The sequence below is a fragment of the Macaca nemestrina genome, chromosome 11 (genome assembly GCF_043159975.1).
Source record: "Macaca nemestrina isolate mMacNem1 chromosome 11, mMacNem.hap1, whole genome shotgun sequence".
In the NCBI taxonomy this organism is placed as follows: domain Eukaryota; kingdom Metazoa; phylum Chordata; class Mammalia; order Primates; family Cercopithecidae; genus Macaca; species Macaca nemestrina.
In genome coordinates, this window is record NC_092135.1 from 63,229,360 (window position 1) to 63,247,980 (window position 18,621).

General features: G+C 37.2%; 1 protein-coding gene across 4 annotated transcripts in view; it reads left to right on the forward strand.

The window, feature by feature from the left end:
• The window catches only part of LOC105483315 (sodium voltage-gated channel alpha subunit 2), a 163,579-nt gene that overhangs the window by 70,979 nt on the left and 73,979 nt on the right, over positions 1-18,621 (forward strand). For 3 of the 4 annotated variants that reach the window (XM_071072871.1, XM_071072874.1, XM_071072872.1), the window contains exons 6-12: positions 308-399; positions 1,281-1,553; positions 2,978-3,041; positions 4,574-4,715; positions 4,856-5,062; positions 6,415-6,702; positions 16,297-16,641. In XM_071072871.1, the coding sequence (XP_070928972.1) occupies positions 308-399; positions 1,281-1,553; positions 2,978-3,041; positions 4,574-4,715; positions 4,856-5,062; positions 6,415-6,702; positions 16,297-16,641 (1,411 nt within the window). Of the gene's footprint in view, positions 1-120; positions 213-307; positions 400-1,280; positions 1,554-2,977; positions 3,042-4,573; positions 4,716-4,855; positions 5,063-6,414; positions 6,703-16,296; positions 16,642-18,621 lie in introns of all 4 variants that reach the window. The other variant, XM_071072873.1, reaches the window with a different exon arrangement.

Below are 18,621 nucleotides of genomic sequence, written 5' to 3' on the forward strand. Positions count from 1 at the left end.
CATTTTCCTCTTAATTGGGAAATCTGATGGCAACACTCATGAAATTAAAAGGTCTTGATGAAAGACCAAGGCAGACGTAGATTTCCCTAAATTCTGAATAACTCTGATTTAATTCTACAGGTATGTAACAGAATTTGTAAACCTAGGCAATGTTTCAGCTCTTCGAACTTTCAGAGTCTTGAGAGCTTTGAAAACTATTTCTGTAATTCCAGGTAAGAAGAAAATGGTATAAGGTGGTAGGCCCCTTATATCTCCAACTGTTTCTTGTGTTCTGTCATTGTGTTTGTGTGTGAACCCCCTATTACAGATATGTGACAGAGTTTGTGGACCTGGGCAATGTCTCAGCGTTGAGAACATTCAGAGTTCTCCGAGCATTGAAAACAATTTCAGTCATTCCAGGTGAGAGCTAGGTTAAACACCGAGGCTGACTTTAGCTACAGTGGTGCTACAATCACAGCTTTTGTGCAGAAGCCTTGTTGCTAGTTGCATATTGCAAATAAATATGTAAAAAAAAGCAAGAATTGGTACATCATTTTTTGGATGGATTTGATTCTTTGCTTTTTACTCATTGCTTTCTTTAAAACTATTCTAAATCAGCCTTTGAGTTTAACAAGTGTTGCATGAGGCATTTGCAGTAACAGGCTACATGGTTTGCATCCTATAACATCAAGCTTTCCGCATAGAAGCTAAACTATGAGACATTCAGATTGATGCAAATTTGACAATTTAGGCCTAAAACTGGCAATCTTTTAAGCTGCAGATAAATGAAAGAGCAAGGGATAGCATGAGTGCTGCATGGGGCTCAGACTTCAGATGTCTTCCTTTTTTTAACCCATACTCAAGCTTGCCGAATTCACAAATATATAACCTCATAATTCATCGACTTCAAGATTTCTTACTACTTTATTCATATAGACTTTTCTAAAACCAGTAAGGGGTTAGGAAGTAAGACATCTGCAAATAAAAGCAAAATATTTACACAAGGTTGATGTTTAAGCATGAATAACAAAATCATTCTTTTGCTCTAAGGAGTGTTTGGAAATACACATTTGGTTCATTTCCATTCACAGTTTTCTAATGAACGTACAAGTTCTGCTTTCATTCATTTTCACCAGCTAGCAGGCTTTTCATGAAAATGTTATTCAATCACAAACATTGAACTAATATTGTTGGCGTTCTGCATGACACTTTTATTTTCCAGGACAAGCTCATGATATTTTTGCCAGTAAAATAGCTGTTGAGTAGTATATTTAAATTCCTCCTTCTGATTTTATTTGTAGGCCTGAAGACCATTGTGGGGGCCCTGATCCAGTCAGTGAAGAAGCTTTCTGATGTCATGATCTTGACTGTGTTCTGTCTAAGCGTGTTTGCGCTAATAGGATTACAGTTGTTCATGGGCAACCTACGAAATAAATGTTTGCAATGGCCTCCAGATAACTCTTCCTTTGAAATAAATATTACTTCCTTCTTTAACAACTCATTGGATGGGAATGGTACCACTTTCAATAGGACAGTGAGCATGTTTAACTGGGATGAATATATTGAGGATAAAAGTAAGATATACTCTATAAACCATTAAGTTGTTTAGTTCTCTAAATATTGAATATTATATATCATAGAAATTATCTCAATTTAGATGTGAACCAAGTGACTTAGACTAATTTAAGATGATTTAATACATATAATAGAGATATCAAATGATACCTTATTCCTTTTTTTCTTATCTGTCCATTGATATAGTAAAAGTTCTCATTTGAAAATGTATTGTCTTATACTCATGTTGAAAGTAATTTTGTATTATGCCATATTAAAAAATGTTTATTTGGTAGGCATTAATCAGGCATTTTCAGTCATTTTAATAAATAAATCAGTAGTTTGAACTATTCAGCGTATTCCACTGAAATGTGTTAAGAAGACTGAAGGGAAATAATTTGGCCCTATTTGGTTGATGCAACATATATATTGAGCACACATGCTGTATCTGAAAATAGAGAAACCATTTACCAAGATGAAATAATAATTTGTGCGCTCCTCAAAAGGTTAAGTAATCCTGATTTAGCCATTCACTTATTCATACTCTAATTAGTACCTTTAGTGTCATCGTTGTATTGTAGTTACCAGTTTAGTTTGATTATATTTAAGGTATGAACATCAGAATAATCTCATGTCATATAGTACAGCATGATTTCTTAACATTGAGCCTAGCCCCTCTGTCATTTTTCTTATGTGTGTGCATGTTTGTATGTTAATACAAAAATACATATGTTTGCATGTGTGTGCATGTTTTCTGAGATCATCTTTGCAACTTACTGAAGTTATATGCAATACCTTAAAAATAAAAACTAAATAGTTCTCCATAGCTTAAAAATAAAAGCTAGATAAACTTAGACAACATATCTCTCCAAAGAAACAAGTTTATTTTCTTCATTTGAAAGGCAGAAATCAAGCAAAATTTCAAGCAAAACACTTATTTACAGCATCATAAGAGGGAATAAATACCTAAGCCCACTTCTCACAGGAAATGAAGTTAAAATTGGCAGGAAAAAAATGTCTGAATCTATTTTGAGCCCAGGGAAAAAAAGTATATGTAAAGTAAAATTTTATTTGCATGAAAACACCTAGACACAACAAGGCTTTCTTCTTTCTTACTTTTTGTACCCAGCAATAGACTGGCAGCTCTTTCTTGATGTATCCCACGCAATTTGAGCTTATATTTGCAATGAATGCTGATGTAAGAATGTTATCATAGTAATTCGTTCTGAACATTTTTAACATAGATTTGCTAACCATTTGTATAATCAAAAATGTTATATATTATTTGTTCAACATTTTGAAAAATCTCTTTAGCCATATGTATTTATTAGTTTATCCATCTCATTATGTTTGAAAACATTTGTGAGCTTTGCCACCTAAATGGGGTGACTGAAGTGTTTTACAGGCTTTTAATGATTCTTTCTATTCCTTTCTCTTCAAATAGGTCACTTTTATTTTTTAGAAGGGCAAAATGATGCTCTGCTTTGTGGCAACAGCTCAGATGCAGGGTAAGTGATGCTTCCTACTGAGTTTCAGTCCACACTACTCCATCAGTGTCAACAACCTGCCACCTCCCACTCATCCAGTCCCACTCATTCCTCACTCGAAACCCTCCATAAATTCTACTTCACGGTGACTCTCAGAATAGCCAGGATAAGTGTAGATTCTCACCTCCTTCACACAGTCATTTGCTGCAATTATTTTTCTATGCTAGGTCACATCTAATCTTCCAAATTAATTCAATGTAAAATAGAGAATAAAACAGTATAATATGCATCTGAAGCTCAATAGAATTTTTAAGCACATACTTTTTATAAGTGTGATATTTTATATATACTAATGTGTTCTCCATGGCTTAAAATGTAAGATCTCTGAAGATAATGTTAATATCTGAGATATGGGGAGTATTTAGCATATGTTAGCAAAGTGGTTAAAAACATAAACTGGAGAGTCTGCATAGATTCAGACTTTGACTCCATCATATAATCTCACTTCTACTTGTCTTCATTTCCTCATATGACAAATGGGATAATAATAGGGTTTTTGTGATGATGAAGTGGATTAATAAATGTATAGCTGTTTAGATTGCTCAATAAGTGCTTGTAATTGTTATTATTGGGATCACCCAAATGTTTGCTATTAAGAAACATGGAACTAAAGCCTAGGAAAATTTTAAAATGCAGTTAATGTTCTCTATTTAGCAAGATTTTAGAGTCACACACAAAAGTCTAACGTACTTTCTTTGGACGATGATACTGTGGACATTAGTAGCTAATACCTGTAGCAAAATTCCCAGTGATAATAGGCTTTCCATTTGACTTTTATGATCAGCACTATGCTTCCTTTATCTTCAGCTTCCAATGATAAGTAAATCAATTGATTTTCATTCCTTGTGTGTAGTGTACTAAATGCTTTACATACACTATCTTCTTCAATGTTTGCAAATTCGTGAGACAGGTTCTCTTATTAGCCCATTCTCACATGCGAGGTGCCTGAAGATTAGCAAATTAAGTAACTTGCCCAGGATGGTTCAGCTCAGAAGTGTGAGGCAAGACACTGAAGCCCCGCCTGCTTGATCTTCAAGGTCCTCCTATGACATTTTTACCATACAGTGTCATTCACTCCTTGCAGCGAGCCCCACCTATCCTTTTCTCACTTCTTTGCCCTGTTCCCACACTTACACACATTTTTGCCTCATGACATCTTCAGTGAAAATCAACTTTTTCCTTACAGAGATTTTTTAATCTGTCCTTAAGTCCCAGAAGATACTAATCATGAAATTATTGCTTTTATATGGAGACATGATAAATATAATAATGACAATTATGAATCACAGAGGAATCCACAAAGCAGACCTAATGGATTCTGTTATTAGATAAATCAGTCCACATAATGCTGAGCTAAGTACTGGGTAAGGTGAGAGAAATTGGCTTTTTTCTAGTGCCCGTATAAAATAGACACTGGCATCTATTAAAACAGGAAAACCAATTAGCAGACTTGCAGTTATTGACTTCCTCTCTTTCCTCTAACCTAATTACAGCCAGTGTCCTGAAGGATACATCTGTGTGAAGGCTGGTAGAAACCCCAACTATGGCTACACGAGCTTTGATACCTTTAGTTGGGCCTTTTTGTCCTTATTTCGTCTCATGACTCAAGACTTCTGGGAAAACCTTTATCAACTGGTGAGAACAGATAAAATGATTTTTCTGAGACTCCTAAAACACTGAGCTCAAGAGAATTGCTGTAGAATACTTTATTACTTAGAGTGTGAGTTTGTAACATCCTGTATACAATTTATTAAAATCTCTCTTCCATTTTGCAGACACTACGTGCTGCTGGGAAAACGTACATGATATTTTTTGTGCTGGTCATTTTCTTGGGCTCATTCTATCTAATAAATCTGATCTTGGCTGTGGTGGCCATGGCCTATGAGGAACAGAATCAGGCCACATTGGAAGAGGCTGAACAGAAGGAAGCTGAATTTCAGCAGATGCTCGAACAGTTGAAAAAGCAACAAGAAGAAGCTCAGGTATAGTGAACAAGCATACAGTCCTTTGTTTTTCTTTATCTAAATTCGTTGACCTAAATGTTGAGGTAGTTGACATTAGAAATATGTCATATGTGTTTGGTAAGTGCTAGGAGCCTGTTTGTTTATTAAGAAGTTAATAGTTTATTGCAACGATCTCTGTCAATAGTAAAGGAACCAAAACACGGATAATTATAACTGCTTTACTGACGTTTTTTCTCTCTTGTGACTCCTTGAGGAAATTAACTATTAACAAAGGCCTCATTTACTCAAACTTGCAGAGTAGATAAACCGACATGTCCTCAGTTGAAGTATTTTCTTAGGGGAAGAGGAATTCAGTTACAGTTGCTTCTTCATTGCAGTATCACCAGAGGTGGTAAGGGTCAGAAAACCAGAATCAAACTAAGAAAATTATTTCATTGAGTCTGGAAAGGCAAAGGCTTATTCAATATTTGTTCTCTTTTATATAAAGTATATAAATGCAAGTTTGTGGGTTACATCGGTAAATCACTAGTGTGTAAACATATTAAAACATTAGCACTCTCTGCCTCCTACTCTACAAATCCTTTAATTTGAACTTGACGAGCCTTCAAAATAAGGCAAGAATTTCTCTAATTATATTTGTTTGACTTAATGGCATTAACTAATCCAATTGCCTATTTTTGTCTTTTTTTGTATGTTGAATACAATTCCCTTTTATCACTGAGAATTCCTAAATATGTAATAAAGGTCAAAGTATATTGATGTAATAGCAACAATATTAAACACCATCTTTCTGCCAAAACTACAGTTATGCTTTACAAATTCATGCAGATGCCATGATCTAGGATTCTCAAATAAACAATACGTGTCATGTCTTTGCTGTGCATTTCTTAGTGAAACACTCAATTTAAATCACAGAGAAAAATGTAATTAAAATAAAATACTTGATTGAATTACATTTAATAATTCAATTTCTTTATTGTGTGAAAATGGAATCAAAGGCAAATGTCTACCAGGTTTAAATAGGAAACCTTTAATTCCTAAATTATTTCCTTCTTAAAATATTGTTCAAATTACAGAAAAAGTTATTATGATCTTTGAGTGTCTTGCTCATATTATTAGATAATTAGGCATCATAGTGTGAGGACAGAGCTTGAAGGTTCTCATAAAAGTCATATGTGTCATTTTCCATATGACTGCCCATTTTATTCTTTGATTGGTCTAATAACAATGTACCGTTTTCTAAAATATTGAGCGAAATGGAGAATTGATTTTCAAGATTATCTTCATGATATTGAAGCTCAATTAAGCAGTAACATGATAATTATTTTTTAAGTTTATATGCAACTTCCACCTACTTTGCGCCCTTCTAGGCAGCAGCTGCGGCCGCATCTGCTGAATCAAGAGACTTCAGTGGTGCTGGTGGGATAGGAGTTTTTTCAGAGAGTTCTTCAGTAGCATCTAAGTTGAGCTCCAAAAGTGAAAAAGAGCTGAAAAATAGAAGAAAGAAAAAGAAACAGAAAGAACAGTCTGGAGAAGAAGAGAAAAACGACAGAGTCCGAAAATCGGAATCCGAAGACAGCATAAGAAGAAAAGGTTTCCGTTTTTCCTTGGAAGGAAGTAGGCTGACATATGAAAAGAGATTTTCTTCTCCACACCAGGTAAAAATATTAAATTACATGAATTGTGTTCTCGTAAAAGCTTTTTAAAGAATATGCCAGAATTTAATGGAGAGAAAACTGCCTTCCACGTAGATGGCACAATGCTTTCAGAGTAGTGATGATTATCAAGTATTTTGGCTATCACTTCAGAGAATTTGTGAGTTTTACAACTTCTTGGAATCCCAGAAAGGAAATTTTAGATCCCTCTGGGTTTGGAAAGATTTGCAGTTTTGAGGTTTTCTTAAAGATTCAAAAATCTTGGAGAAATTTTCCACATCAGGAATTATCAGCAGATGGTTCCCACCTCTTCTTAACTATTGTGCGTGGATCTAGTGAACTGTGGGTTTTCTGAGTGACAAATTCCCAGAAGTGGACCAGAGACTCTTTTAGGCCATCTGCGGGGTTGTTCCCATCAGGTGCAAACATCACATGCCAAGGGCATTCTTCTTGCCCTTGTTCCAAAGGGGACTGAAACAAAATATCTCTAAAAGTAGCCAAAACTCTCAGATAGGCACTGACAGAGATTTATGACATGAAATAAAAAGTGGTGTTTAGTTGTACTTGATTATCTGTGTTTCATGTTAAACATGGGACTTGCATTCGAAGAGTGCTGTGATTTACAAACTGCAACAAATATTCACTGGGTGCCTCTGCCTTTTGTACCCATACAAGTTGTTGAAATTTTAAAATTTAGAATCCTAATTGTCTTTGAAATCACCAAGAGAATTCACAGGAATACACAGTACCTCAGAAGACATTTTCACCAAGAGTGAAACCTTAATATCTATACAGTAACAATAACAATTACAACAACAACATTGATAATGGCTAATATTTACACATTGTGTTGTTATTTGTAATATTAATTCATGTAAGCCTTTCACTATAACCCTAGGTAAGTTCTAATTTAATTAATGTCCCCAATTTTTATGTGAAGAGAAGCAGGGGGCTGCATTCTTTGTTGAGTACCTATTTTATGATTGGCATTCTTTCTACACTCTCAAAATTAATGCTAACAGTTCTGTGGAATAGTAGTATTTTCATTACTACAATGAAAAAACTATTTTGGATCAGTAAAGTTAAAAAATTGCACAATGTCATATAGTAATAGAAAAAGTTTTTATGATCTTTGTTCATATTAGGGTTGTTGGTATTCAAATTTTGCCTGGTACTGAAAGCCTTAAACTTTCCACTTTATCAAGTTGCCTATGAAGACTGCCTTTAAAAACTGATAAGGAAATTTACAATATAACTTTATTTAAAAGACACAATGGCATTATACTTTCTTTTTTACTTTTTTGTAGTACAGACAAGCTCACATAACCTTACATGTGATATATATAAATTCTTGTAGGTCAGCCTTATTCATTTCAAATCCAAATAACATCATAAGATAGGATACATTGGGGATTAATTCAAATTTAACATAGGATCTTTAAACTAAATATCAAAATTTACTTGGTCTTTTTCATTTTGTTGTCACAATCATGATGATTCCATGAGTGGAAACATTAATCAATAAATAGGAATCCTTTGAAAGGCAAATCCCCTGTTTACAGCATTAGTGATTCTGAAAAGGAAGCAAGAAAAAGAAAGGGGGTGGGGGGACAGAGAGAGAGGAGAAAAGGGAGCAAAGGAGGGAGGAAGGTGGAGTATTTTTGCCTACATTTTTACCTAAGTTTGCCTAAATTTATGCCTCAACTTGTCTAAGTTTTGGCCAAAATTTGCCTAAATTTTAGCCTAGATTTGAAATTTCATATCAACTTCATATCAAACAGATACCCCAGAGCTTCTCTTCAATTTGCCTTATTTCTAATTGAATAAAACTAATTCTAGGCAAAATAGTGAAGGCTGATAAAGCTAGGCTCTGTCCTTCCTTTTTCTGTATGTTTTGCTCATAGATATGATATTCTCCCAGCAGCCTCCTCTTCATACTTCTACATACCTCCATTTCCCAGCTAGTTGCGTATTATAAGCAATCAAAGACTTTATTTTGCTTGATAAAGAAATAGTCAAACAAATGTCTAAGAGGATGGAGAGGGAGACAGAAAAAGACAGAGGGAAAGGGAGAGAAAGGGAAAGGCAGGGGAAGAGAAAAGGAGGAAGGGAGGTGCGACAGAAAACCCTGAAATCACACCAACCCCATTTTGCAAGCCCTGAAAGTAATACTGAAAATGTCAAACCAGATAGAAGTACTTAACCTTGGTATAGTAATGGAGGGCCCATTGTGTCTGTTAGATTTTTAAGAGTTCGAGACCCCAAAATATTAGGAATTATTGTTTTGTGATGACATGATTATGTTGGTAACAATCTCTGTGTTTGTATTGAAAAACTACACAATGTAGGCCTTTACTGCAAGATTATAATTTCTTTAGCAGAGTAAGTGGACATATGAAATGTTTCTTAGACTCTGATTTGACTTAGTGTGGTAGAAAGGGGAGAAGAAAGTCAAGAATGTAATCTCTAATCAGGTTTCAAGATAATCTGGATTTTTTTGAAATCTTTATCAGGTACAATTGACCTTAAATTATTACTTTATTATTTATTTGTGATAAGCTACGGGTTTTGCTTTTTAAAGATTCATTTAGTATGCGGAGTATTTCTTACTGGCCATCTTTTTTGTGTGTTACAGCCTTTGATTACTATGCATTTATGTAATGAATGTTAGCAATAGAAGTTGATGCTAATGGATGGGGCACAATCATTTCTCATATAGCTGTCACATGTAAACTATGTTTTAGTATAGCTTAATTCATCCATGATCCTTGAGAAACATGCAAATTTATAACTTATTTTCTTCCAACCTTTCTATGGCTCCAGTTGAACGGGGTCCTGGCAGTTAAAATATAAACTCTTACTAAAAGCGATAGAAACATTCTTCATGGCAAAGCATGTATTGTTTGCCTTTCTTTTTCAGCTAATGATGAGCAGTATGTCACACATCCTGTAAATCCAGTAACTGTTATATCCTCATAGCTAATTCAAAGTCCCTTGTTAGAGGAGAGAAAGGAGACACAAAAGAAGATGGATAGTCTAACAGCAGTTTTAAAAAATAACTACTTGTATGGAAAACAAAAAAAGAAAATATGAATTTTGCTAACGTAGTTAATAGGATAAAAATCATGGGAACAACAAAAGGAGAGATGACTTCTGTCCGTGGGAGCCGTAAGTCTCCTTAGAAGTGGTTCTTACAATAAATAACGAATAGAATCACATAAGATAGTGTTTAACATTTACAGACATTTAATAGACACTAAGTTATTATTGAGAAACAGTAATTCTTTAGCTGGAAAGAAAATAAAAAACATACTTATTGGTCAGTGTATTACTCTGTTTTCATGCTGCTGATAAAGGCATACCCAAGACTGGGCAATTTAGCAAAGAAAGAGGTTTAAATGGACTTACAGTTCCATATGGCTGGCAAAGCCTCACAATCATGGCAGAAGGCAAAGAGGAGCAAGTCACATCTTACTAGGATGGTGGCAGGCAAAGACAGAGTGAGAGCCAAGCAAAAGAAGTTTCTCCCTGTAAAACTATCAGATCTCATGAGACCCATTCGCTACCACAAGAACAGTATGGGGAAAACCACCACCATGATTTAACTATCTCCCACCAGGTCCCTCCCACAACAGTGGGAATTATGGGAAATATAACTCAAGGTGAGATCTGGGTGGGGACACAGCCAAACCATGTCATTCCACCCTGGCCCCTCCCAAATCTCATGTCCTCACATTTCAAAATGAATAATGCCTTCCCAACAGTCCCCCAAAGTCTGAATTCATTTAAGCATTAATTCAGAAGTCCACAGTCCAAACAAAGCTTCCTCAGAGACAAGGCAAGTCCCTTCCACCTGAGTCAGAAAAATAAAAAACAAGTTAGTTACTTCCTAGATACAATGGGGATACCGGCATTGACTAAATACAGTCATTCCAAATGGGAGAAATTGGCCCAAAAAAAGGGGCTACAGGCCCCACACAAGTTCAAAATCCAGCAGGGCAGTCAAATCTTAAAGTTCCAAAATGATCTCCTTTGACTCCATGGCTCACATCCAGGTTATGCAAGAGGTGAGTTCCCATGGTCTTGAGAAGCACCACTCCTGTTGCTTTGCAGGGTATAGCTTCCCTCCTGACTACTTCCATGGACGGGCTGGTGTTGAATGTCTGTGACTTTTCCAGGTGCACAGTGCAAGCTGTAGGTGGATCTGTTATTCTCGGGTCTGGAGGACAGTGGCTGTCTTCTCACAGCTCCACCAGGCAGTGCTCCAGGAGGGATCCTGTGGCAGGGCCCTGACCCCACATTTCCTTTCCTCACTGCCTTAGCAGAGGTTCTCCATGAGAGCCCCACCCCTGCGGCAAACTTCTGCCTGTACATCCAGGCATTTCTATACATCCTCTGAAATCTAGGCAGATATTCCCAAATCCCAATTCTTGACTTCTGTGCACTGGCAGGCTCAACACCATGTGGAAACTGCCAAGGCTTGAGGCTTGCACCCTCTGAAGCCATGGGCCTAGCTCTACATTTGCCCCTTTCAGTCATAGCTGGAGTCACAGGGATGCAGGGCACCAAGTTCCTAGGCTGCACACAGCATGGGACCTTGGACCCAGCACATGAAACCACTTTTTCCTCCTAGACTTCTGGGCCTGTGATGAGAGGGGCTGGCACAAAGATCTCTGACATGTCCTGGAGACATTTTCCCCATTGTCTTAGGGATTAATATTCAGCTCCTCATTACTTATGCAAATTTCTACAACCTGCTTGAATTTCTTTTCAGAAAATGGGATTTTCTTTTCTGTCACATTGTCAGGCTGCAAATTTTCCAAACTTTTATGCTCTGCTTCCCTTATGAAACTGAATGCCTTTAGTAGCACCCAAGTCACCTCTTGAATGCTTTACTGCTTAGACCTTTCTTCTGCCAAATACTCTAAATCATCTCTCCCAAGTTCAAAGTTCCACAAATCTCTAGGACAGGGGCAAAATGCTGCCAGTATCTTTACTAAAATATAACAAGAGTCACCTTTGGTCCACTTTCCAACAAGTTCCTCATCTCCATCTGAGACCATCTCAGCCTGGACCTTATTGTCCATATCACTATCAGGCTTTTGATCAAAGCCATTCAATAAGTCTCTAGGAAGTTCCAAACTTTCTCACATTTTCCTGTGTTCTTTTGAGCCCTTCAAACTGGTCCATCCTCTGCCTGTTACCCAGTTCCAAAGTTGCTTCCACATTTTGCGTACCTTTTCAGCAGCACCCCACTGCTGGTATCAATTTATTATATTAATCTGTCTTCATGCTGCTGATAAAGACATACCTGAGACTGGGCAATTTACCAAAGAAAGACATTTAATTGAACTTACAGTTTCATGTGGCCGAGGAAGCCTCACAATCATGGAAGAAGGCAAAGAGGAGCAAGTCACATCTTACACAGATGGTGACAGGGAAAGAGAGGGTGAGAGCTGAGTGAAAGGGATTTCTCCCCTTAAAACCATGAGATCTCTGAGAACGGACAGACTGTCTGCTCAAGTGGGTCCCTGACCCTCGAGTAGCCTAACTGGGAGATATTCCCCACTGGGGGCAGACTGACACCACACAGCTCACACGGCTGGGTACACCTGTGAGATGAAGCTTCCGGAGGAATGATCAGAAAGCAACATTTGCTGTTCAGCAATATTCACTCTTCTGCAGCCTCTGCTGCTGATACCCAGGCAAACAGGGTCTGGAGTAGACCTCGAGCAAACTCCAGCAGACCTGCAGCTGAGGGTCCTGACTGTTAGAAGGAAAAATAACAAACAGAAAGGACATCCACACCAAAACCCCATCTGTACTTCACCATCATCAAAGACCAAAGGTAGATAAAACCACAAAGATGGGGGAAAAGCAGTACAGAAAAGCTGGAAATTCTAAAAATCAGACCATCTCTCCCCCTCCAAAGGAACACAGCTCCTCGCCAGCAATGGAACAAAGCTGGATGGAGAATGACTTTGGCGAGTTGAGAGAAGAAGACTTCAGACAATCAAACTTCTCCAAGCTAAAGGAGGAATTACGAACCCAGTGCAAGGAAACTAAAAACCTTGAAAAAAGATTTGACGAATGGCTAACTAGAATAACCAATGTGGAGAAATCCACAAACGAACTGATAGAGATGAAAACCATGACATGAGAACTATGTGACTAATGCACAAGCTTCAGTAACTGACTTGATCAACTGGAAGAAAGGTATCAGTGACTGAAGATCAAATGAATGAAATGAAGCAAGAACAGAAGTTTAGAGAAAAAAGAGTAAAAAGAAATGAACAAAGCCTCCAGGAAATATGGGACTATGTGAAAAGACCAAATCTACATCTGATTGGTGTACCTGAAAGTGACAGGGAGAATGGAACCAAGTTAGAAAACACTCTTCAGGATATTATCCAGGAGAACTTCCCCAACCTAGCAAGGCAAGCCAACATACAATTTCAGGAAATAGAGAAAATGCCACAAAGATACTCCTCGAGAAGAGCAACTCCAAGACACATAATTGTCAGATTCACCAAAGTTGAAATGAAGGAAAAAATATTAAGGGCAGCCAGAGAGAAAGGTTGGGTTACCCACAAAGGGAAGCCCATCAGACTAACAGCAGATCTCAGCAGAAACTCTACAAGCCAAAAGAACAAAGCTGGAGGCATCATGCTACCTGACTTCAAACTATACTACAAGGCTACAGTAACCAAAACAGCATGGTACTGGTACCAAAACAGATATATAGATCAATGGAACAGAAGAGAGCCCTCAGAAATAATACCACACATCTACAACCATCTTATCTTTGACAAACCTGACAAAAACAAGAAATGGGGAAAGGATTCCCTATTTAATAATGGTGCTGGGAAAACTGGCTAGTCATAAGTAGAAAGCTGAAACTGGACCCCTTCCTTACACCTTATACAAAAGTTAATTCAAGATAGATTAGAGACTTAAATATTAGACCTAAAACCATAAAAACCCTAGAAGAAAACCTAGGCAATACCATTCAGGACATAGGCATTGGCAAGGACTTCATGTCTAAAATACCAAAAGCAATGGTAACAAAAGCCAAAATTGACAAATGGGATCTAATTAAGCTAAAGAGCTTCTGCACAGCAAAAGAAACTACCATCAGAATGAACAGGCAACCTACAGAATGGGAGAAAAGTTTTGCAATCTACTTATCTGACAAAGGGCTTCCAGAACCTACAAAGAACTCAAATTTACAAGAAAAAAACAAACAACCCCATCAAAAAGTGGACAACGGATATGAACAGACACTTCTCAAAAGAAGACATTTATGCAGCCAACAGTGACATGAAAAAATGCTCATCATCACTGGCCATCAGAGAAATGCAAATCAAAACCACAATGAGGTACCATCTCACACCAGTTAGAATTGCCATCATTGAAATATCAGGAAACAACAGGTGCTGGAGAAGCTATGGAGAAATAGGAACCCTTTTACACTGTTGGTGGGACTGTAAACTAGTTCAACCATTGTGGAAGACAGTGTGGCAACTCCTCAAGGATCTAGACCTAGAAATACCATTTGACCCAGCCATCCCATTACTGGGTATATACCCAAAGGATTATAAATCATGCTGCTATAAAGACACATGCACATGTATATTTATTGTGGCACTATTCACAATAGCAAAGACTTGGAACCAACCCAAATGTCCATGAATGACAGACTGGATTAAGAAAATGTGGCACATATACGCCATGGAATACTATGCAAACATAAAAAAGGATGAGTTCATGTCCTTTGTAGGGACATGGATGCAACTGGAAACCATCATTCTCAGCAAACTATCAGAAGAACAGACAACCAAACACTGCATGTTCTCACTCATAGGTGAGAACTGAACAATGAGAACACTTGGTCACAGGAAGGGGAACATCACACACTGGGGCCTGTTGTGGGGAGTGGGGAGTGGGGAGGGATAGCATTAGGAGATATATCTAATGTAAATGATGAGCTAATGGGTGCAACACATCAACATGGCACATGTATACATATCTAACAAACCTGCACTTTGTGCACATGTACCCTAGAACTTAAAGTATAATAAAAAAGAAAATAAATTAAAGAGAAAAAAAACCCATGAGATCTCATGAGGCTTATTCACTAACACGAGAACAGTATGGAGAAAACTGATATTATGATTCAACTTTTTCCCACCAGGTCCCTCTCCCAACAATGGAAATTATGGGAGATACAACTCAAGATGAGATCTGGGTGGGGACACAGCCAAACCATATTAGTCAGGAATATGAAAACCTAGATATTAGTAGGTATAAAATAATGGTTTTAATTGGTTTTAAACCCTTGGAGAGGAAAAGATCAAACCAGTAATACTTAAATGATGAAGTTAGTATTCTTTCTATTAATAATTACATAAATCCAATGCAAGCTGGCTCAAGTAAAAAAGAGAATGTATTAGATGGTGTAAATTATGTCTGTGAGTAGCTTTAAGAATGGTTGCATCTAGAAACTCAAGACATGTTACCATGACCATGTCTTTTTCCACCATATCTGAATCCAGGTTCCTCCCACATGGTGGCAAGATGTCACTGCAACTCCAAACTTAGAGCCAATATATTTAGTAGTCTTAAGTGAAAAAGCACCATTTCCTCAACAGTTGTAAAAGACAGGGATATCTTTCAATTGACCAAGCAGGATTTCATGACCATCTTTAAATTATGTATAGAATACACTGATTGACTAGGCCTGGGACATTGCCTGGGACACTGGGAGACCCTAACCTCAATTCCTGCTGCATCCAGGAATTGAAGTTAGTGTCTCCCAGATTACCTGGTCTGAGAGTTGAGGAGCATTTCTCAAGGCTAAAAAGGGTACTGATATATATATTAAAAAAAATTAAATGATTGTGATCGGACTCTTAGTGAAAACTTAGTTTTTGTAAATATTGCCCTCAGATATCTTGAGACAGAGACAAAATGGTGAAAATTGAGGAATAAATCATACAGTTATTCCAGCTTGATTTAATTTATTCATGAAGACCAACATAAAATATGCAAAGGGAAGTGGAGAAGCTGCCCCTTGTACTATAATTAAACATCCCTACTAGCAAGATTAATTATATTTCCTCCATGGTAAGATTTGCAACAGGGCGTGGTCACTAGTGAGCTCTTACTGGCTATATTTTTGACTTCAGAGGATCTAAAGGTAGGTTTGTGTTAAATTGTTTTCCATTGGGTTGTTAACTGAAATTAACTTCTAAGGAAGGGTCTATCAAAAATATCATTTCTAATGCCAAGAAGAGGACAAAACATTATGGGGACAATTCTAGCTATGTTGAGGTACGGGGAGAGTAGAAGAAAAGAGAGCAGAAGATGAAAAATGGAGGAAGGAGAAAAAGCAAGAGTGAAATAGAAAAGGTGAACCTTGTAGAAAGTGACAAAATGCCACCAGCAGTCATCAGAGGGGACCTTGGTTCAGCGTGTCCAATGACTTATCCTTGAGTAAGTCAATGACTATGACACAGTGAATCAAATTCTGTTTTTCAGAATGACAGCTCTTAATTCTGTTCATCTGGTTTTTGTTTCTTCTCTTGTTATTCATAGTCCTTACTGAGCATCCGTGGCTCCCTTTTCTCTCCAAGACGCAACAGTAGGGCTAGTCTTTTCAGCTTCAGAGGTCGAACAAAGGACATTGGCTCTGAGAATGACTTTGCTGATGATGAGCACAGCACCTTTGAGGACAATGACAGCCGAAGAGACTCTCTGTTCGTGCCGCACAGACATGGAGAACGGCGCCACAGCAATGTCAGCCAGGCCAGTCGTGCCTCCAGGGTGCTCCCCATCCTGCCCATGAATGGGAAGATGCATAGCGCTGTGGACTGCAACGGTGTGGTCTCCCTGGTCGGGGGCCCTTCTACCCTCACATCTGCTGGGCAGCTCCTACCAGAGGTGAGGCCAATTAAAATTGCAGCTGATGGGAAGAGAGTTGTGAATGGTGCAGGCAGGAGTGTTTTTCCATTTCCACATCTAAGAATTTGTTGAGTTTGTTGCCCAAAGGCTGGGAGTTTGTTCAATCAATCTATTATCTTGTAAAATTGTTCTATTCAGACTTTTCTACAAAGTAATTAAAAACTTAGGTTGGCTGTCAGAGAATATAATTAGAAGTAATCTTTCATCATTATTACTATGGTATGAAACTCGCCAAAAAGCAAAGCAACAATTTATCAAGCATGATGTTTGATTAATATAGTTAAATTAAATCCAAGGAAATTAATGCTCATAAATTAAATAAATACTTAAGGATTTTGTGACGGTTGTTCATTTAAAAGGAGATTTGAATACTTCCACTTGCAGTAGATACTATTACTAAGTAGATTTAAATCTCATAGTACAAGATTGCCTCTCTTTGTAGGTCAGAGTGTTGTAACCTTTTTAGCAACCACTCTAATGATCCCAACCATTGTAAATTTGTGTAGTGAAGAACCACTCAAAAAGTACCTGGTATGGAATCATGGGTTGTCATTTTTAGAGCAGATTCCAATTTTTATATTATTATCATAAACTCTTATTATAAACAAAGTGGCCCAAAATCAATCACATGGAAAAGGATTTCAACTACATACTAGACATTTATAGGGCTATATTATTGAAATTTACTTCATAAGCCATAAGATGCCTTTAATGTTGGTATTTTTTTATTATACTTTAAGTTCTAGGGTACATGTGCTGGAACCAGCCCAAATGTCCATCAGTGATAGACTGGATTAAGAAAATGTGGCACATATATACCATGGAATACTATGCAGCCATAATGTTGGTATTAAATAAAATTTCATGAGCTAGCAAAAAATATTTTGGCAATGTCACTTGATTGTTTTTATAGCATTTAAAAGGTCTTCTTATGATTTTTTTTTTTTTTTACATAGCTCCATTTATTATCATTGGACAAGCTCTTTGAGCCACATTAAAATGATATGGAGTTCGCTTTCAGTTACCTAATGGTGGAGCTTCTTATCTTGGATTATAAAATACCCATTATCTTCTTCACATTTTTTGCATGGCCTCTCCCCACCTCCTTCTACCAGAGAAGTGTCCAGGTATCCTGGAGTCAGGTTGAACCATCAGAAAAGTAGAACTTTATAGTGGAGGAACCAGGAAGAATGAAGAGAGAACATCAGTTCTTCTTAAAAAATGATAGTAGCTAACCATGTACCAGACACTGTCCAGAACACTTTACATGTGTTAAGTCATTTAACCCATAACAACCCTTTTTGATAGTTAGTAATATTATCCCAATTTTGCAGAGGAGGAAACTCAGGCTTATGCATGGTGGAGCTAAGATTTGACCCCAGTTATGCTGGTTACTGAACCTACATTCTACCGACACTGAAATATTGCCTCCCATTGAGTTATTTTTAATTTTTTTAAATTGAAAAGAAGAGATGGTTAAGGAAATAAATACATAAACACTTTCATTTTAACCAGTGTTTCCCAAAATATACTTCACTTTCATACTACTTACATCAGAATCTCATGGGATGCTTCTTAAAACTAGAGATTCCTGTGCCTACCCAGACCTATTCAGACCAAAACACTGATGAGAAAATGTCTGGGCATCTTCTTCCTTCACAAGCATCCCACATAATTCTATACATAACAAAATATGTTTATCACTGATCTTGATAAATGTTAATTGGGTAAATAAAAGCAAATCTACAATTACCATGCGTGAACACAGAGAGACTGTCAGTCTGTCAGAAATTATTTAGCATTTATCAATAATTATTATAAATCTCCTGTCCTATCAGAGAGGACGGCACAAATCTCTGAAGGCAAAGTTGGGGCCAGCTTGAAACAAAGCTTCGTGTGATCCCTTTATTTCCTGCTTCCTCAACTTCATTCTTTAATCTTAGAATCTTAGGTGCTTTG